This window comes from Trachypithecus francoisi, unplaced genomic scaffold (assembly GCF_009764315.1).
Source record: "Trachypithecus francoisi isolate TF-2019V2 unplaced genomic scaffold, Tfra_2.0 Contig01440, whole genome shotgun sequence".
Lineage (NCBI taxonomy): Eukaryota > Metazoa > Chordata > Mammalia > Primates > Cercopithecidae > Trachypithecus > Trachypithecus francoisi.
Genome location: NW_022681431.1, coordinates 18,326,811 through 18,344,798, shown reverse-complemented (window position 1 = coordinate 18,344,798; position 17,988 = coordinate 18,326,811). Strand labels below are relative to the sequence as shown.

At 38.0% G+C, this 17,988-nt stretch overlaps 1 protein-coding gene across 3 annotated transcripts in view; it reads left to right on the top strand.

Annotated features, from left to right (window-relative positions):
• GTF2E2 (general transcription factor IIE subunit 2) overlaps positions 1-17,988 on the top strand; it is an 88,477-nt gene that overhangs the window by 23,772 nt on the left and 46,717 nt on the right. For all 3 annotated transcript variants that reach the window (XM_033230138.1, XM_033230149.1, XM_033230159.1), the window contains exon 3: positions 3,191-3,282. In XM_033230138.1, the coding sequence (XP_033086029.1) occupies positions 3,191-3,282 (92 nt within the window). The remainder of the gene's footprint in view (positions 1-3,190; positions 3,283-17,988) is intronic.

Below are 17,988 nucleotides of genomic sequence, written 5' to 3'. Positions count from 1 at the left end.
TGCTGGGGCTGGAAGGTAATGTCGGGAGAGGTAGTAACCTAGGAAACAAACAGTCCAGGTTTGCCAGCCTGATATTTCCTTCAGAAAGTGTGCATAAAATCTCATATATTTTTCTTTTCTTGTTCTTCCTTTTCTTTCATTACTTGTTCCATATGTAATTTTTGCCCTCTGGAAGTAGTTATTTCCATGTGGTGGTTTGATTTAGGAGGAATTATGAAGGGAAAGAATTGAGTTTTAGCCCTGCAAGTTGGAAAAGGGCTCGTTTAGGTAAATACACTACCTGCCTTCAAAAAATAGTCTCTAAAATGTAGATGGCAAAGTGATTTCCAGGTTGGCTCTTTAGAGACAAGAGTATTTTTAGTTACTGTGTATTATTTAGAGTTGTGGTCTAAGCACAACCGAATGAAGGTTTTTAATTATGGAAGTGGCTATTACAACAGCAGCAGACCAGGTATATGCTATGTAGACTTGCTTTTTAAAATTACAGATGAAGGCTGGGCGCAGTGGCCCATGCCTGTAATTCCAGCACTTTGAAAGGCTGAGTTGGGTGAATCACAGGGTCAGGAGTTCAAGACCAGCGTGGCCAAGATGGTGAAACCCCGTCTCTACCAAAACTACAAAAATTAGCCAGGCATGGCAGCAGGCGCCTGTTATCCCAGCTACTCAGGAGGCTGAGGCAGGAGAATTGCTTGAACTCAGATGGCAGAGATTGCAGTGAGTTGAGATTGTGCCACTGCACTCCAGCCTGGGCCACAGAGACTCCATCTCAAATAAAGTAAAGTAAAATAAAATAAAACAAAATAAAATAAATAAAATAAAATAATCTGGCACATTAGTTTCTGGGGCCATAAAGGAAGGCATGAAAATATTTGTATTATAGTCATTCATTCAACAAATATTTATTGAGTGTTTACTAAGCCTGACATTAAGTTAGTAGTAGATACTAGAGACATAAGCATCATGTCTCATAAGCACAACTGTATGTGATTCATAATTGGCCGTTTGTGTGGCGTTTGTCCTTAATATATTGTCATCTCTTTTTTCATAGTCTTCCCAGTTGTGTACAGTATGGGGTAAGCTTAATATTATTTTACTAAATTTAAACAAGGAAACATTAAATGTGCAGTCACAGATTTCTGTACTTGGACAAATGGCCAGTTTCAGATAGAATAATCTGTGTGTAAAGGCTGTTTATCACAGGGTTTACACTGGATTTGAATCTGCTCTGCTGCTTACTACCCTCAATTTTACTATGTTTAAAAGGGGACAGTAATACTTTTTAAGTTGGATTTTTGGGAGGGATTACATATGAGTATTTACCATGGTGTTTAGCAGATAATAAATATTAGTTACTTTTATTATTGCAGATATGCTGAACACTTTTGGAAAATGAACTACGTAGGTATTATTTCATAATTGAAATAGTTTATGGAAAAGTACCTGTAAGACATTTTTTTTTTTGAGACAGAGTCTCGCTCTGTCACCAGGCTGGAATGCAGTGGCGCTGTCTTGGCTCACTGCAACCTCCAACTCTCCGGTTCAAGTGATTCTCCCGAGTAGCTGAGACTACAGGTGTGTACCATTATGCCCAGCTAATTTTTGTATTTTTAGTAGAGACGAGGTTTCACCGTGTTGGCCAGGATGGTCTTGATTTCCTGACCTCATGATCTGCCTACCTCCGCCTCCCAACTTTAAGGCATTCTTAATGTTATTGTTACTTTTGGAAACACGGTAGACTTCAGTATGCCAATTAGTTAAGATTGTAACAAAGTTAGTTTTAAAGGAAAATAGTATATGAATTTTCATTTTAGTCTCAAAAAAGCATACTCAACAAAGACTTCACTAATTTCAAAGGATTATATATAATATATATTATATTATATTGCCTAGAAACTGTTCTTTTGGATCTCTGACAATTGTTACATTTGACTTATGGTTGTTCTAATGCAATCTTTTGTTTAAATTATTATTACCAATCTGGTGCCAGAGATTGGTTCTCCCCTCCCCTTTTACTTAACCTCTCTCTTTGTGGATCAGCCACATGGGAACTTTATAATATCTGATCTCATGCTTTGCTAATAGAATGTGTACTTCTAAAATGTTTTTCTAGTATTTATGATGGATTTTTTACTGTTCCTGCTTATGACTAATGGAATGCGTTTGTGATGCAATGGTGACATTAGGGTTTCTGCCTATAAGAATACAACAAAGTGATAGATGTTCTGAAACAAATGATTTTTTTGTACAGGTTTTTCCACACCAGATAGAGAAGGAGAGGGGGATGTTTCTCAAAGTGGGTGGGCAGTGCTGTGATGCTTTTTAAAGTAAGCATCCCTGTTTATGCAGTGGCGGTGCCTATGGCTTTTTATTCCTAATTTATCTGTAAAGTTTACTTTAATTGCGGTATCTTTTTTTCTGTTTGTTTCCATTAATTCCTTTTTTTTGGTCTTAAATTGGTAAGCAGAAATTGATGTAATAATTGCACTTTTCATCCCTCAGAAGTAATCTCCTAGCGTTAGCTTTATGGATGGGATTGAGGTTTGTATTGTTTGCTTGTTTAATAAACTGTACTTCCGATTATGGGGCGAATCTAATCAGAATTAAGATAAGAATGAGATAAAGGGGAAAAGGGCCCGGTGCGGTGGCTCACTCCTGTAACCCCAGCACTTTGGGAGGCTGAAGTGGGTGAATCTCTTGAGCCCAGGAGTTTGAGACCAGCCTGGGCAACATGGCGAAACCCCATCTCTACATAAAAATACAAAAATTAGCCAGGCATGATGGTGTGCACCTGTAATCCCAGCCTCTCAGAAGGCTGAGGTGGGAGAATCACCTGAGCCTGGGAAATCGAGGGTGCATTGAGCTGTGATTGTGCCGTTGGACTCCAGCCTGGGCAATGGGAATGCGACCCTGTCTCAAAAAATATAATAAAAAAGAATATGATAAAGATACTTATAAAATAATTGTGTTTTGGTGCTTTTAAGTTATTTATACTTTGTTTCTACCCTTAGTGAGAAAATTGTAGTTTAATGTATGTACTCAAAGATTTTGTATTTTTCACCAAAATTTTATGGGGTAGAATATACTAGATGAAAAACTCAAGAAATATGTTATCAGCATTAAAATTATCTTAGCTGCTCAAGAGTCATAATCACATATAATATGACGATGTTATTTTGAACTTCATTTCCAGATCATAGCAATGGATCATTTAACTTGAAAGCTCTGTCAGGAAGCTCTGGATATAAGTTTGGCGTTCTTGCTAAGATTGTGAATTACATGAAGGTAAGTACTTTTCTCAAATAAAAATCCTGTTTAACTTTTTGGCAAAAGAAGGGGATTAGGGTTTTCAGAAGGTAAATTTCTGTATACACCAAAATTTATCAAAATTGTGCATTTTCAATATGTGCGGTTTATTGTATGCCAATTATACCTTATATTAATTTAGCATTGCAGCAAGTTACCAAAGTATATTTAATCTGCATTAACTCCAGGGTACAATTTAAGCTCACCATTTCACTTAATAAGAGTGTGCCTAGGCGGTAGATATATCACCTCTTAATGAATACCGGCTGGCAAAACCAATGGGAGAATGTGATTGATTTTTCAGGATATTGCTTCCATTGATGTGAGAAGTAAAAAGTACATAGTTCGGGCAGATGGTGTGATGGCTTCTCTGTATCTTGGAGGAGAAAATTAAGTCTTAGAAAAACATTGACCCACAAAAGAATTAGAATTTAATGTTTTGGTAGAAGATTTAGTATTTTTTGAATGCTAAGTTTTGATCATGTAAGATTTTGGCTTTACTTTCAATCTTTCTTTCTTTTTTTTTTTTTTTTGAGACAGTCTTGCTCCATTACCCAGGCTGGAGTGCAGTGGTGCGATTGTCGCTCACTGCAACCTTGAACTCCTGTCGTCAAGTGATCCTCCTGCCTCAGCCTCCCGAGTAACTGGGACTACAGGCATGCACCACCATGCCTGGCTAATTTTCTTATTTTTAGAAGAGACGAAGTCTCACTGTGTTGCCCAGGCTGGTGTCGAACTCCTAAGCTCATGTGATTTTCCCACCTCAGCCTCCCAAAGTGTTTGGCTTACAGGCATAAGCCACTATGCCTAACCAAAACTTTGAATCTTAACTAAATTTATTAAAGCGGGATTTCATTTTTAGCTAAGATGTAATTTCAAATTTGCTCCCTTCTTCTGCCAAACTCTTAGTCACAATTAGTTACTAGTTGCATCTCTTGAAAAAGTCAGACAGTACTATATTTGTTATTTTAATTTCGTCCATCTGTTGGATAAAATATATATCAGATTTTTAACTGTGCTAAGGCTCTTCTTTTGTAATTTAATAGACTTGGTGTCTAGCTGAGTCTAAATTCTGTGGCTTGTATTTGAGTTATAGTATAAATATGTTAGTTTGTAACTCCCCATTATTAAATAACATATTTTGACACTTAAGTATTCACCATTCATTCATTTCATCCATTTATTCCCCCACATGGTAAGCAGTTATGAAAATCTGTTTGCTATTTAGGGCACTAATGGTGAGAATACCCAGAAAAAATGCACACCCTCAGGGCTGTCACTCTGTTGAGGGAGACTGACATTTAAGTGCCATGTTTTTGCTACTCTGTTAATACGGTCTTCACTTCTCTATGTGGCTTACTTATAACTTCGTCTTAGAAAGTGAACTTCAGAATTTTTGCTCGTGTTCCCTACAATTTGAAAAACTGTGTACCCCTTTGTACATATTTTGAGTTGATAACTACACTATATTAGCAAAGTTTAAATAGTGGCACTATTCAAGCAAAAATTTAAATGATGACCAGAAATATGGAATTTCTGGCATATGGTAGTATTCCAATAAAATGCATCACTTTTAAGTTTATCTAATAGAATCTAAATGTCATTATTTAAAAGTATAAAAACAAACTCCCTTAATGATTGGGAATTTTAATTATTTTTTCTTTGAATATTTATGTCCCATCTGTTATCCCTTTGAATTTTATCCAAATGTTATGTATTTTTATCTTTAAAATCATTTATTGATCATCTATCAAACTTTTCTGCCACAATAATATGTAAATAAATTGGAATTTAAAATGTTTTTCCTATGACCACAAAGCTCTAAGTGTTAAAAATAACTTACGGTTTGAGTTACTTTTCCAATTATTATTGGTGCACAGTTGATTAGAATAACATACATAGATTAAAATTTTGATTAAATTCACTTTATATCAGAAATTTATTCTTGAATGAAATGAATGCAACTGTCTCCTCTCTTCCTCCATTAGTTCTTATGTTTGGCAAATCTCTTCCTGTTTTGAGATTTTTGTAGATTTTAAGTGCTTAGACATAAATGTTCAAATATATAAGTTAGTTCTAATGGAAATTTTGTGGTATCAAAATCTTCCAAGTTATATGTCAAAAATCACTAGTGATTTTATCATCAAGCATCCATTAGTTAATACTTCTGTTAGGTTCTTCTTCAGTTTTATTGAAAGCAAAAGAATGGAAACTACCCAACTTGCCAAAGGATTTGTTACCTAGTGCTTAACCATTTATTTTCTTAGCTTCTAGGAAGCATATCAAAAAGGCTTTCACAAGGCTTACCAAATGTCTTATATCAGTTCCCCTCCCTCCCTTCATAGGTACTTTCTTTAAAAATCTGATATATTCAGAAGCAGTTGAGAAAATAGAAATACTATTAATTTTAATATAACTTTGCTAATTTTTTATTACAATTATGTGTTTTAAATGTATTTTTGTGAAAACCTTTAGGATGAAGGTTTAGCTTGTTCAATTTTAGAAAATATTTCCTTGTTAACAAAGCCAGTCTCCATTGTCAAACCAACTAACCGTAACAAACTTGCTTTGAATCGTAAAATTTTCCTCTATTTTAAATTTCAAATAAATAGATTACCAGATATTTTGGATAATATGAAAACCACTGAGGAATAAATTATAGAATGTATACTAAAATATACTACTAAAGTATTTGAGATGAAAATTATGTGGCTCAAAAGAATTACAGTAATTTGTCAATTTTTATAATTAAACATTTCTGTGCTGCTTGTCACATTAGATTAAAAATTAAATAAGGTTAAATATGAAGCAAGGGATATGATAAAAGTTGTGTTATTTATTTATTTATTTTTGAGACAGGGTCTTACTCCGTCACCTAGGCTAGAGTGCATTGGCACCATCCTGGCTCACTGCAGCCTCGATCTCCTAGCCTCAAGTGATCCTCCCACCTTAACCTCCCAAGTAACTGGGACTACAGGCACATGCCACCATGCCTGGCTAGTTTTTGTATTTTTTTCTTTTGTAGAGACCCTGTCTCACAGTGTTGCCCACGTTGGTCTTGAACTCCTGGGCTCAGGGGATCCCTTAAGTGATCCGCCTGTCTCAGCCTCCTAAAGTGCTGGGATTACAGGTGTGAGCCACTAGACCTGGCCTGTTACTCCTTTTTAAATGTGTGTTCCTGCATCTTCTGATCTCTGATTTCAGCTAAAATAAAAGGGAATGAATCAGAAATAACTTTACATTTTTATTTGGGTAATTAATGAAAGAGATACCTACTGTTAAAACTACTCAGTTTGACAGCCTATCTTTTTGTCAGTAGGAGGTAGAAATATTAAACTGTTGAAAAACTATAGAATTGACTAATTAGAATAAAACTTTAATGATATGATTTGACAACATAGATTTTTAACTACCGTATTGAGTAATGCACACTCAATCTAAAGTAATTTCTATATAGTTTTTATCTGTGACTTTTATATAGCACAATTTGAATGACTTGGCAGTCCCAGAAAGTATTTCTGTTGTATTTAAAGGAATCAGCCTCCCTAATTGATACTGTTCCAGCTCTCTAAATATGCTTTTTCTTCAAGCTCATAAATATTCAAGGAATAAGTTTTAAGAATTACTTATATTTAAACTCTCGGCCCAGCACAGTGGCTCACACCTGTATTGTCAGCACTTTGGGAGGCTGAGGCAGGTGGATCACTTGAGGCCAGGAGTTTGAGACCAGCCTGGCCAACGTGATAAAACCCCATCTCTACTAAAAATACAAAAAAAAAAAAAAATTAGCCAGGTGTGTTGGTACATGCCTGTGATCCCAGCTACTTGAGAGGCTGAGAATCACATGAGTCTGGGAGGTGGAAATTGCAGTGAGCCGAGGTTGCACCACTGTACTCCAGCCTGGGTGACACATCAAGACCTTGTCACTCATAAAAAATAAGAATTCTTGAAAAAATATTTCTTTTTATCTATTTTTTTTTTTAACCAGTGTTCTCTTTGTGTTGCTTTTATCGTACTCTCCCCCTAATAGCAGTGTGTTCTTGGACAATACTGAGTGGAGGTGGGACTGTCAGGGGAATGGTTGTTAAAAGAAACTTTAAACAACTGCTCACAGATTATGATATATTAGAATGTTCCAGCAGGGGCCAAAATATTTTAAACTCTCTGAAAAATATGTGACTGGAAAAGACAAGAAGCCCAGTAATGGATAGTTTATGGCACCTCAGTTATTCTTGAATGCTTCCCTGAAATGGTTTTTTTGGCTTATCTGTTTGTTTGGGTCCCTGGAGTTTATTATTCCTTGAGGCTGTGTATCATAAATTCTGAATGGAGGTGAGATTGTACCTTTTTGTGGTGGGGGGAGCTGGAAGGTAAAGAGGAGAAGGGCTTATTTTGAAAGGGAAGACGTACATGTGGAAGGTATCTGTAAACAGATTCTTGGAAAGTCTCCCACTGTCTCTTGTGTACCTTTAGAAAGAAAGCCAAAAGAAAGACAACAGAAATGCTCCTTATAGTTTATTTATTTAATAGGGAAACTGTTTAATTGCTTAATGAGAATGATTTAGAAGCTATGTGGAAAAAGTTCCATGGGAGGCATTAGATAGGTACAATGAGATTTACAGCAGATAGTGATAACTTTGGACAAAGTGCTAAATAGAAAGATGAAAGGCGGATACAGAAACTTCAGGGTCATAATACTAAGAACATGCAGCGGGGGAACAAACTGCCCCCCTCATCTCACCATCTCCTGAGATGGTTACTGTGATACCATAGCTCAGTAATTTACGTTGGAACAGTGACTGAGACATCAGAAAAGATTAAATTATGTTCAGTGACCTGGTTAAGATGAAAGAGGAACTTTATGGTTTATTTTCAGAGGATTTTTTACAGCAATAGTTGATGTAAAACAAATTTTATTGCTTAAAGGTGTAAGTTTTAAAAGCACTCCAAGTTATCTCGAAAATCCCCTTAGGATGCCTCTTCGTATGAGACAGCACTTTAATTCTCAGATGACAAATTAAGGGTGTACTTTATTTTTGATAAAATGGTTTTTCTCTTGATTTCAGCATTATTCCTTATGTCTGTTATGTAAAACACTATGTTGAAAAATCTGGGTTAATTTGGCTTATTCTAGCTTATTGTTTCTCCAGTGTCATTCTCCAACCAGTATCACCATCACCTGGGAACTTTTTGGAAATGCAAATTCTTGGGCCCCTTTCAGACCATTGAATTTGAAACTCTGCGAGTATAGCTCAACAGTCTTTTCTTTTCTTTTCTTTTCTTTTTTGACACGGAAACTCGCTCTGTTGCCCAGGCTGGAGTTGCAGTGGTGCAGTCTTGGCTCACTGCAAGCTCCACCTCCTGGGTTCACACCATTCTCCTGCCTCAGCCTCCCGAGGAGCTGGGACTACAGGCACCTGCCACCATACATGGCTAATTTTTTTGTATTTTGTTAGTAGAGACTGGGTTTCACTGTGTTAGCCAGGATGGTCTTGATCTGACCTCGTGATCCACCGCCTTCGGCCTCCCAAATGAGCAACAGTCTTTTTTTTTTAAAAAGCCCTTCAAGTGCTTGTGAGACATGCTGAAGTTTGAGAACCACTGGCCTAACTTCTGTCTGAATTACTTCTGACAGTTATTTTTGAATTTAGAAACTCTGGAGTCCATAGACATTAAATGAAGTAGGGTTGGGTCAAGAATATGGATCTATTTCCAGTTTTAAATAAAGTATTTAAATTACATGACAGTATCTCTACTAAATACAGGTGTAAAAATTTTTAAAAAGATATGAACAAATTTAATCTGTTCAAATATAAGATATGAATATATATGTCAATAGATCTGATAATACGTTGCGATGGAGTAAAGTTTAGGAATGTATGAGTGGTTAATATTTGAAAATTAATTAGTATAGTTTATATTAACAGAATAAAGAAAAATCATGATCTCTTAGTGGTTGTAGAAAAAGTTGCTGGTAAAGTTTTTTTGGTTTTTTTTTTTTTTGAGTTTTCTTTTTTGAGTTGGAGTCTCACTCTGTCGCCCAGGCTGGAGTGCAGTGGTGCTACCTTGGCTCACCACAACCTCTGCCTCCCAGGTTCAAGCGATTCTCCTGCCTCAGCCTCCCAAGTAACAGGGATTACAGGCATGTGCCACCACACCCGGCTAATTTTTTGTACTTTCAGTACAGATGGTGTTTCACTGTGTTGGCCAGGATGGTCTTGATCTCCTGACCTCATGATCTGCCCGCCTCAGCCTCCCAAAGTGCTGGGATTACAGGCGTGAGCCACCGTGTCCGGCCTTTGGTAAAATTTAATACCAATTTATGATAAAAACTTGTAGCAAATTAGTAGAGGCAAAGTTCCTCAATGCAGCAGAGCAGCCTTTCTCAATCTTCTTACTCTGGAGGAACCCTTAAGATAATTTTCAGGTCTCAGAGAACCCATGCAAAGAATTGCTATACCTCCAGTTCACATATATTAAGCTAATCATTAAGTTGTGGATATGATAAGTTAATAATAATTGTCAGTGCTCTTTTGACAGGAGAGTATTTTTGTCTTTGCATTTATTTTGCCCAACTTATTAGCCTGCTCTTTGTGTATGTGGTTGCTCCCTACTCCTCAGACAGGATCTCCACTCTTGTGCAAGTCAGTACTTTAGGCAGAGGAAACCTCGGTTTTTTTCTTTTTTAAAATTTTCTACTTGATTTCTTTTTTCACCTGATCAAAGTAGACAACTTATTTGTTCTCAGTTGGGCAGAAGCTTGAGATAAGAAAGGAACCTTTCTTATACCCAGGTTCACGTTTGTGTTGAAAGAGGGGGAAAGTATTGTTTAATTTTGTGTTTTAGTTCTTCCAGGTGGTTTTCGAGAATGCTTCAGAGTTGCTGGTATCCTTCCTCACTTTCAAGCCCAAACAGCATTACAAGGTTTCCTTTGCCACATGGTTTTTCCAGAGATTCAGTTTTCCTTTGAAATCTAAATGTCTTGTCACTTGAAGTCAAAACATTTTTTTAAAACTTGTTCAACTGGTTCGTATTATTTTAAAAAGTCTGCTAAGAGGCTAGCTCCTGCAGTCACTCTTCATCTTCAGAGCACTCAGTAAAGCATGGCCTACTATTTTCTTGAAAGTGCTTCTGTAATTCAACTTTCAGCTTCAGCATTCTGTTGAGAATACCTCCTATGCTGAGCCACTGGATTTCTGTATGTAGCAGGAGATTTAGGTGCTCAAGTATACTGGTCTATGTTTAATAAAGCAAATCGTTGTTAAACATCATTCAAGACTTTTTTTTAATAGTGATGGGGTCTTACTATGTTGCCAGGCTGGTCTTAAACTCCTGGCCTCAAGCAGTCCTCCTGTGTTGGTCTCCCAAAGTGCTGGGATTATGGGTGTGCGCCACTGCACCTTACCCATCAAGACATCTTAAATTTCATTTCCAAGGATTTTTGATGCTAGTACTGCTCTGAAAAAAGCAATGTCATGTTTTTTTTTTTTTTTAACAAGAGAGGTAAAACCTTGCCGTGAGCCAGCCATTAATGGGGAACATCACTGTAGATGCCAACGCAGTTTCTCTAAGATGGACTTCTTGTTTCTAGATATGAAGACACCACATTGAATATGTCATGCCCTTTGTTTATGGTAGTTTTTTTTGCAGCACAAAAGTTATTCTTGAAATTCAGCATTGTTTAAAATAATTTACAAGACATATATCGTGAAATCTGTTGGTTTGTCAGCCCGGATAAACAAGCTGTTTCTCAGTTTATTAAACAAACCTCTTAGCATCATGTGACATATCATCAATTTGTCAACTTATCATACTGTTTGAGAGTGGAACCTTTTCAGTTTCTCATGCCGTGCATTTTACTAACTGTCATTTAACATGTTGACATGATTAGGTTCCCATCAGTGGTGTGATTGTACCCCCTATACCCCTTTTTTGGACAATAAATTCTGCTACTAATAACATGCTTTATGAGCCTTTTCACTGAATGTGATTTAAAAACAAAAACAAAAATGAAGAGCTTTACTCTGAGATTCCAGTAAGTACCTGACTTGTCCAGTAGCTATGATTTCTGTTTGAGTGATTTTTCAGTTTTGTTGGAGTCATAAATTGTTTGCCACAGATGCTGCACATTGGAATAGGACACTTTGGATTAATAACCTAGTGAAGTTCATTGATAAGTAGTTTTCACTGTAGTGGTGGGCTGTTCTCTATTTCTTGCTGTGCTGGTGCAGTAAAATGGCCCAGAAGATTATAGTTCTTTATTGCTTGCCTTATTAGAATTATTCCTGGGCCTAGGTTTGGAATTCTCTTCTCTCATAAATTGTATCTTCAGAAATCATCACACTGGACTGTCAGACATGTGTATAAGACATAGATGCTAATATGTTATAAAACTAAAGGGAATAGTAACTGAGAAAGTTGCGAAAAATATGAAAACTTCACAATACATTTTACTTTTTATTTTTTTCTTTTTTGAGACGGAGTCTTACTCTGTCGTCAGGATGGAGTGCAGTGGTGCGATCTTGGCTCACTGCAACCTCTGCCTCTCAGGTTCACGTGATTCTCCTGCTTCAGCCTCCCGAGTAGCTGGGACTACAGATGTGTGCCACCACGCATGGCTAAATTTTGTATTTTTAGTAGAGTTGGGGTTTCATCATGTTGGCCAGGATGGTCTCCATCTCTTGACCTTGTGATCTGCCCACCTTGGCCTCCCAAAGTGATGGGATTACAGGCGTGAGCCACCATGCCCGGCTACATTTTACTTTTATTGCTACATAATCCATGTTTTGCAACATTTCAGAGTGGTAAGAGGCAGTTGGATCTTGGTGTGTAAACATTCCTTGTTTAGAATGAATGTTTTCCTTTGATTTTCTGTTATACCAGTAGAGCTTGTTTGGTCCTGTAAGTCAGTGGCACTGTGTGAAGGAAGGTTGGAGGATGTAATTTGGGAAGGGAGCTGCTGACATTGTCAGCCTACTGTGCTTTTGTTTGTGCCATATAGAGCTTACCAATTATCAGTGGCCTAACTGCCCCTGTTGCATCAAAAACGGATAGTGGCAGGCTGGGCACGGTGACACACGCCTGTAATCCCAGCACTTTGGGAGGCCGAGGCGGGTGGATGACTTGAGGTCAGGAGTTTGAGACCAGTCTGGCCAACATGGTGAAACGCCGTCTCTACTAAAAATACAAAAATTACTTGGGTGTGTTGGTGCATGCCTGTAGTCCCAGCTACTTGGGAGGCTGAGGCACAGGAATCGTTTGAACCCTGGGGGTGGAGGTTGCAGTGAGCCAAGATCATGCCACTATACTCCTGCCTGGGCAACAGAGTGAGACCCTGTCCCTTAAGAAACAAACAAACAAACAAAAACAGATAGTGCCCTCAGCAAAGTGAACATAGCCCTCATTGCACACTACCACATGGTGCTAAAAGATTCCTTATGAAACCATTAGTTTGGCTGTTCAGTAGTTGCCTGTTACTGTGAGCACTAGCATCACATGGTGTAAGAAGTTAAAAAAAGTTTATTTTTTAAAATCACGATTTCTTGTGAAAGCCTGGGGTTTTGTGGAATGCTGGTTGAGAAACCCAGTGGTAAGAGGGTAACTACGAAAACCTAGATTTATCATCATACTTAACGATGAAATAGCAAATGTGTTTTCTTTAGGTCAAAAAAGACAAGGATACCAAATTGTCACAACTTTTGTTCTGTATTGTACTGGAAGTTCTTCCTGGTGCAGTAAGGCATGAAGGAAGTAGTAACATAAAAATTGGAAAGGAAGAAGTAAAACCATAGATGACGTGATTAAGTATGTAGAAAAGCTAGAAGAATCTGGGAACTATTGGAATTAATAGGTAAATTCAATAAGGTTACCCAAATAAAGATCAATCTACAAAAATCAATTTCTGCAAGTTTACAATAAAAAATAAGAAAGTGAAATAAAATACGAAAGGCAGCACACCAAAACTCATCCACTAATTAGGAAGAAATTGAACAAAGATATTTTCTTTGCTGAAAACAAAATCAAGTCTTTAGTTGTAGGGTATTATTTATGCACTCTCTATAAGCACTGTTTCATTTTTCTTTTTAATTCCTGATCTGTGAGGAAGGGATTTGCAGTTTCTCTTGATCTTTTGTTGCTCATCACTCATTTTGATCCAGTAGCTTCCCCTTGGCAACTGGATAGCTGCATTTTTGGCTTTTCTGTTTACAAAGCTCAGTGAAGATGGTTAGGCTTTCATACATTGGTTATTACTTCTGTCATTGATTTTGTTCTGATTCCAATAATTCCAGTTATTTTTAATTTAAAAACAGTAATACAAGGCTAGTAAATTTTATTATTTTTCTTGAGCTGTGGTTTTGTTTGCTTATATTTTCAGGTTTAGGTTGGCCTTTTGGTACTTTTGTGTTTGTAATGGGGGGAAAAAACTTTTAATGTAAAGGAAACAAAGGAACATAGATCAAATTTAGTAATGATAATAGAGAATATGAAATAATATTTTGAAAGGCTCATACTGTCTGTCCTTAGACAAGTAAAACTACACTAACCTCCATTATTCCTTCTAGTTTAGGCTATGTGCTTCCAGCTCCATATATCCAAAAGTCTACTGCACTGCTCTCCTCTGTCTTTTCTTAGCTACCTCTTTTTTTTTTTTTTTTTTTTTTTGAGACGTAATATCACTCTTTCCCAGGCTGGAGTGCAGTAGTGCAATCTCGGCTCACTGGAACCTCTGCCTGTGGAGCTCAAGTGATTCTCCTGCCTCAGCCTCTTGAGTAGCTGGGTTTACAGGCGTGTGCCACCACGCCTGGCTAATTTTTGTGTTCTTAGTGGAGTTGAAGTTTCATCATGTTGGCCAGGCTGGTCTTGAACTACTGATCTCAAGTAATCCACCCGCCTCAGCCTCCCCAAGTGTTGGGATTACAGACGTGAGCCACTGTGCCCAGCTTGGCTAATTCTATTAAAATTTTCTTAGCTTACTCTTTGTACATGTACTAGTGTATTACCATACCAATACATTGTATATGTTATAAGCTTACACAGAAATAAGAAATGAAAGAGAGATAAAAAGTAAAATATACTATTTTAAAATAATTTTTTTTAACAGTATAAGAAGCTCTTTTCCTGACTGAAAGCAGTATGATTGAATGAGTGCTGTGTCAAGCATCTTCATCTAGCCTTTTCTTACAAAGTGATGAAGGTCCCATTTTAAGTTTAATTTGTTTGGAACCTTGGTTTTAATTGATGTCTTAACAATAAAGACCCTTACAAAGATTTATAGATCTCAAAGGAATGAATGTGTGTATGTATATGTTTGTGAATATATGTATATGTGTGTGTGTATATATATATAAGTTTCCTATTGCTGCTTTAAATTACCACAAATTTAGTGGCTTAAAACAACACAAATTGGTTCTCTTCCAGTTTTGGAAGTCAGAGGTCCAAAAGGCAGACTGGCTGGGCTAAAGTCAGAGTATAGGCAGGTTTGGTTCCTTCTGGAGGCTTCAAGGGGAGCATGCCTTCCCTATGTCAGTTTCTAGAGGCCACCTGCATTCCCTGACTCATAGTCCTTCCTCCAACCTCTCCTGTTGTCACATCTCTTGCTGTTCACTTGGACTCTCCTGCCTCCCTCTTTCCCTTTTAAGGGACACCTGGAAATCTGCAATAATGTCTCCTATTTAAGGATCCTTGGTTTAATCATGTGTCAATGAAGTCCCTTTTGTCATGCAAGGTAACACAACCACAGGTTGATTTGGATGTGTGTGTTTTTGGAGGGAGGGTATGCATTATTCATTCGGGGGTTATAAATCATTGTTAGAAAATTATGACACTGATTTTTTTAATCCCGACAATTTGGCTAGTAAACTCCCATTTAAAAAAATATGTCAGTTTGGCCGGGCGCAGCGGCTCATGCCTGTTATCCCAGCACTATGGGAGGCTGAGGCGGGCAGATCACAAGGTCAGGAGTTTGAGACCAGCCTTACCAACATGGTGAAACCCCGTCTCTACTAAAAATACAAAAATTAGCCAGGCGTGGTGGTGCGCGCCTATAGTCCCAGCTACTCAGGAGACTGAGGCAGGAGAATCGCTTGAACCAGGGAGACGGAGGTTGCCATGAGCCAAGATCGTGCCGTCGTACTCCAGCCTGGGCAACGAGAGCAAAACTCCGTCTCAAAAAAACAGTCAGTTTATGCAAAATATATCAAAATGGATTATGATTTTTAAATTACCAACAATTTTGATTTTAAACTCATAGAAGGGTTTTGTCTGGAAGACTTTTTAAAAAATTATAAAACAGCACTCAAAGTACTATAAAACTATCGAAGTAGACTGGCACAGTGGCTCACGCTTGTAATCCCAGCACTTTGGGAGGCTGAGGCAGGTGGATCATGAGGTCAGGAGATTGAGACCATCCTGGACAACATGGTGAAACCTCGTCTCTACTAAAAATGCAAGAATTAGCCTGGTGTGGTGGCATGCGCCGTAGTCTCTGCTACTCAGAGGCTGAGGCAGGAGGATCACTTGAACCCGGGAGGTGGAGGTTGCAGTGACCCAAGATCGCGCCACTGCACTCCAGCCTGGCAACAGGGCGAGACTCCATCTCAAAGAAAATAATAAGTTTAGAAAATAGTTTATCAAATTTTTAAGATGTGCAGATATGGCAGTTTTTATTCTTAAACTCAGAAATCACATAATGATGGAAATATTTCCCGGTCTTTTTCAAAATGCTCTTTCCATGGCATGAATTTATTCCAAAAAGCAGTTACTTTTACACATCATTAAATGCCGGCTTTACTTTGAAGGAACAGATGGCTTATTTTAATTATTTTTAAAATAATTGTTAGCAAACTATAAATAGCTGCTATAATCGTAGAATATTGAGCAGATTTGAAACATTTTGCCTTTTTGTAAGGAGAAATTTGTAATTCATTTCTTACAGCTTTGTGAAACCATTGTATAATGTCTACCTTTGAAAGGTCTTTAAAAAAAAAAATTTGCCACAATCCATCTGATAGCAGGCCAGTCTCACTGTGTTGCAGAATCCTGAAAGGGAAGGAATGAGGGAGGCCATGCCTGCTGGGCCCTTTGTCATGTCCCAGGCCCGCCTCAGGATTCCTTCATGCACGTCACAATTGGAAATGTGGATGCCCTGACATGAAGTGAAGGAGCCACTCTTGTCAGTCCATATATTCACTATTAGTAAAGCATAACTTTTTTTTTTTCCCCCCACGACAAGAGTGTTGCTCTGTCGCCCAGGCTGGAGTGCAGTAGCGCAGTCTCGGCTCACGGCAACCTCTGCCTCCTTGGTTTAAGTGATTCTCCTGCCTCAGCCTCCCGAGTAGCTGGGATTACAGGTGTGTGCCACCTTGTGTGGCTAATTTTTTGTATTTTTAGTAGAGATGGGTTTCACTATGTTGGTCAGGCTGGTCTTGAATTCCTGACCTCATGATCCACCCACCTTGGCCTCCCAAAGTGCTGGGATTACAGGCCTGAGCCACTGCGCCCAGCCTAAGTAAAGCATAACTTTTAAATGGAAATTAAAAACAATTTTAATAAGCGTTCTAAAGAATCATCCTGAGGTACCCACTTTTGTGCCCCTGGGGTGTGTACACCCCATGTAGGAGACCACTGTGCTGTGCTGTAGCTGCCCGGCGTTTCCCTGTATTCTAGTTATCATGTCATCATTCAAGGTCTGTCCAGTTTTCTCTTTCATTTCTTCTGATTGAGGATGTCTTCCTGACAGATAGTTGTATACCTAGCTTTTTTTTTTTTTGAGACAAGATCTGGCTCTGTCACCCAGGCTGGAGTGCAGTGGTATGACCACAGCTCACTTGCAGCGTCTGCCTCCTGGGCTCAAGCAGTCATTCCACCTCAGCCTCCCAAGTAACTGGGATACAGGCGCATGTCACCACACCTGATTAATTTTTGTATATATGCATATGTTTTGGTAGAGTCAGAGTTTCGCCATGTTGTCCAGGCTGGTCTCAATTTCCTGGGTTCAAGCAACATGCCAACTTGAACCTTCTAATTTGCTGGGATTCAGGTGTGAGCCACTATGCCTGGCCATATCTAACTTTGTAGCTTGTATGTTTAGCTTCTCCCCTCTATTGGGAGCTCTTAAAGGCAGAAGTAGTTTGCATTTTATTGTATGTCTCATTGCAGTACTCCCAGCACATAATAGTTACCACTAAATATTTGAATGAATAAGTGAATTAATTAACAGCAAATGCTCAATGAATGGTTCTTTTGTGTGGTGTGTTAGGCTTATGTCTCTATCTGCTGTCTGTACCTTCTAGTTTGGAGAAGTGGTTATTTAGTTTTCCAGGGCCTGCCTGAAGCCCAGTGAGGTTCAGTAACTTGCTCAATGTGAGGAAACTTGGAGCCTGGGTTTTGTTTTGTTTTTTTTTTCTTTTGAAGAGTTATTTTTGTTTTGGATAAATGACTTATCTTTTTGTACAAGAAGTATAATAAGGTATAATGAAGGAGCCTTGTTCTCACCTGTCTTGCTACTCATTTTCTCCCCTCTTGTGCTTCCTACAGGCAACCTCTTTTATTTGTTTCTTGTGACCTTTTCAGTGGTTCTTTATGCAGAAACAAAGTTCAAATGTATACTTATTTCTGCCCTTCCCTATATACAAGGTTTCATAGTGTGTATGTTTTTTAACATACATTTTTTTTCTTATTTAAAAA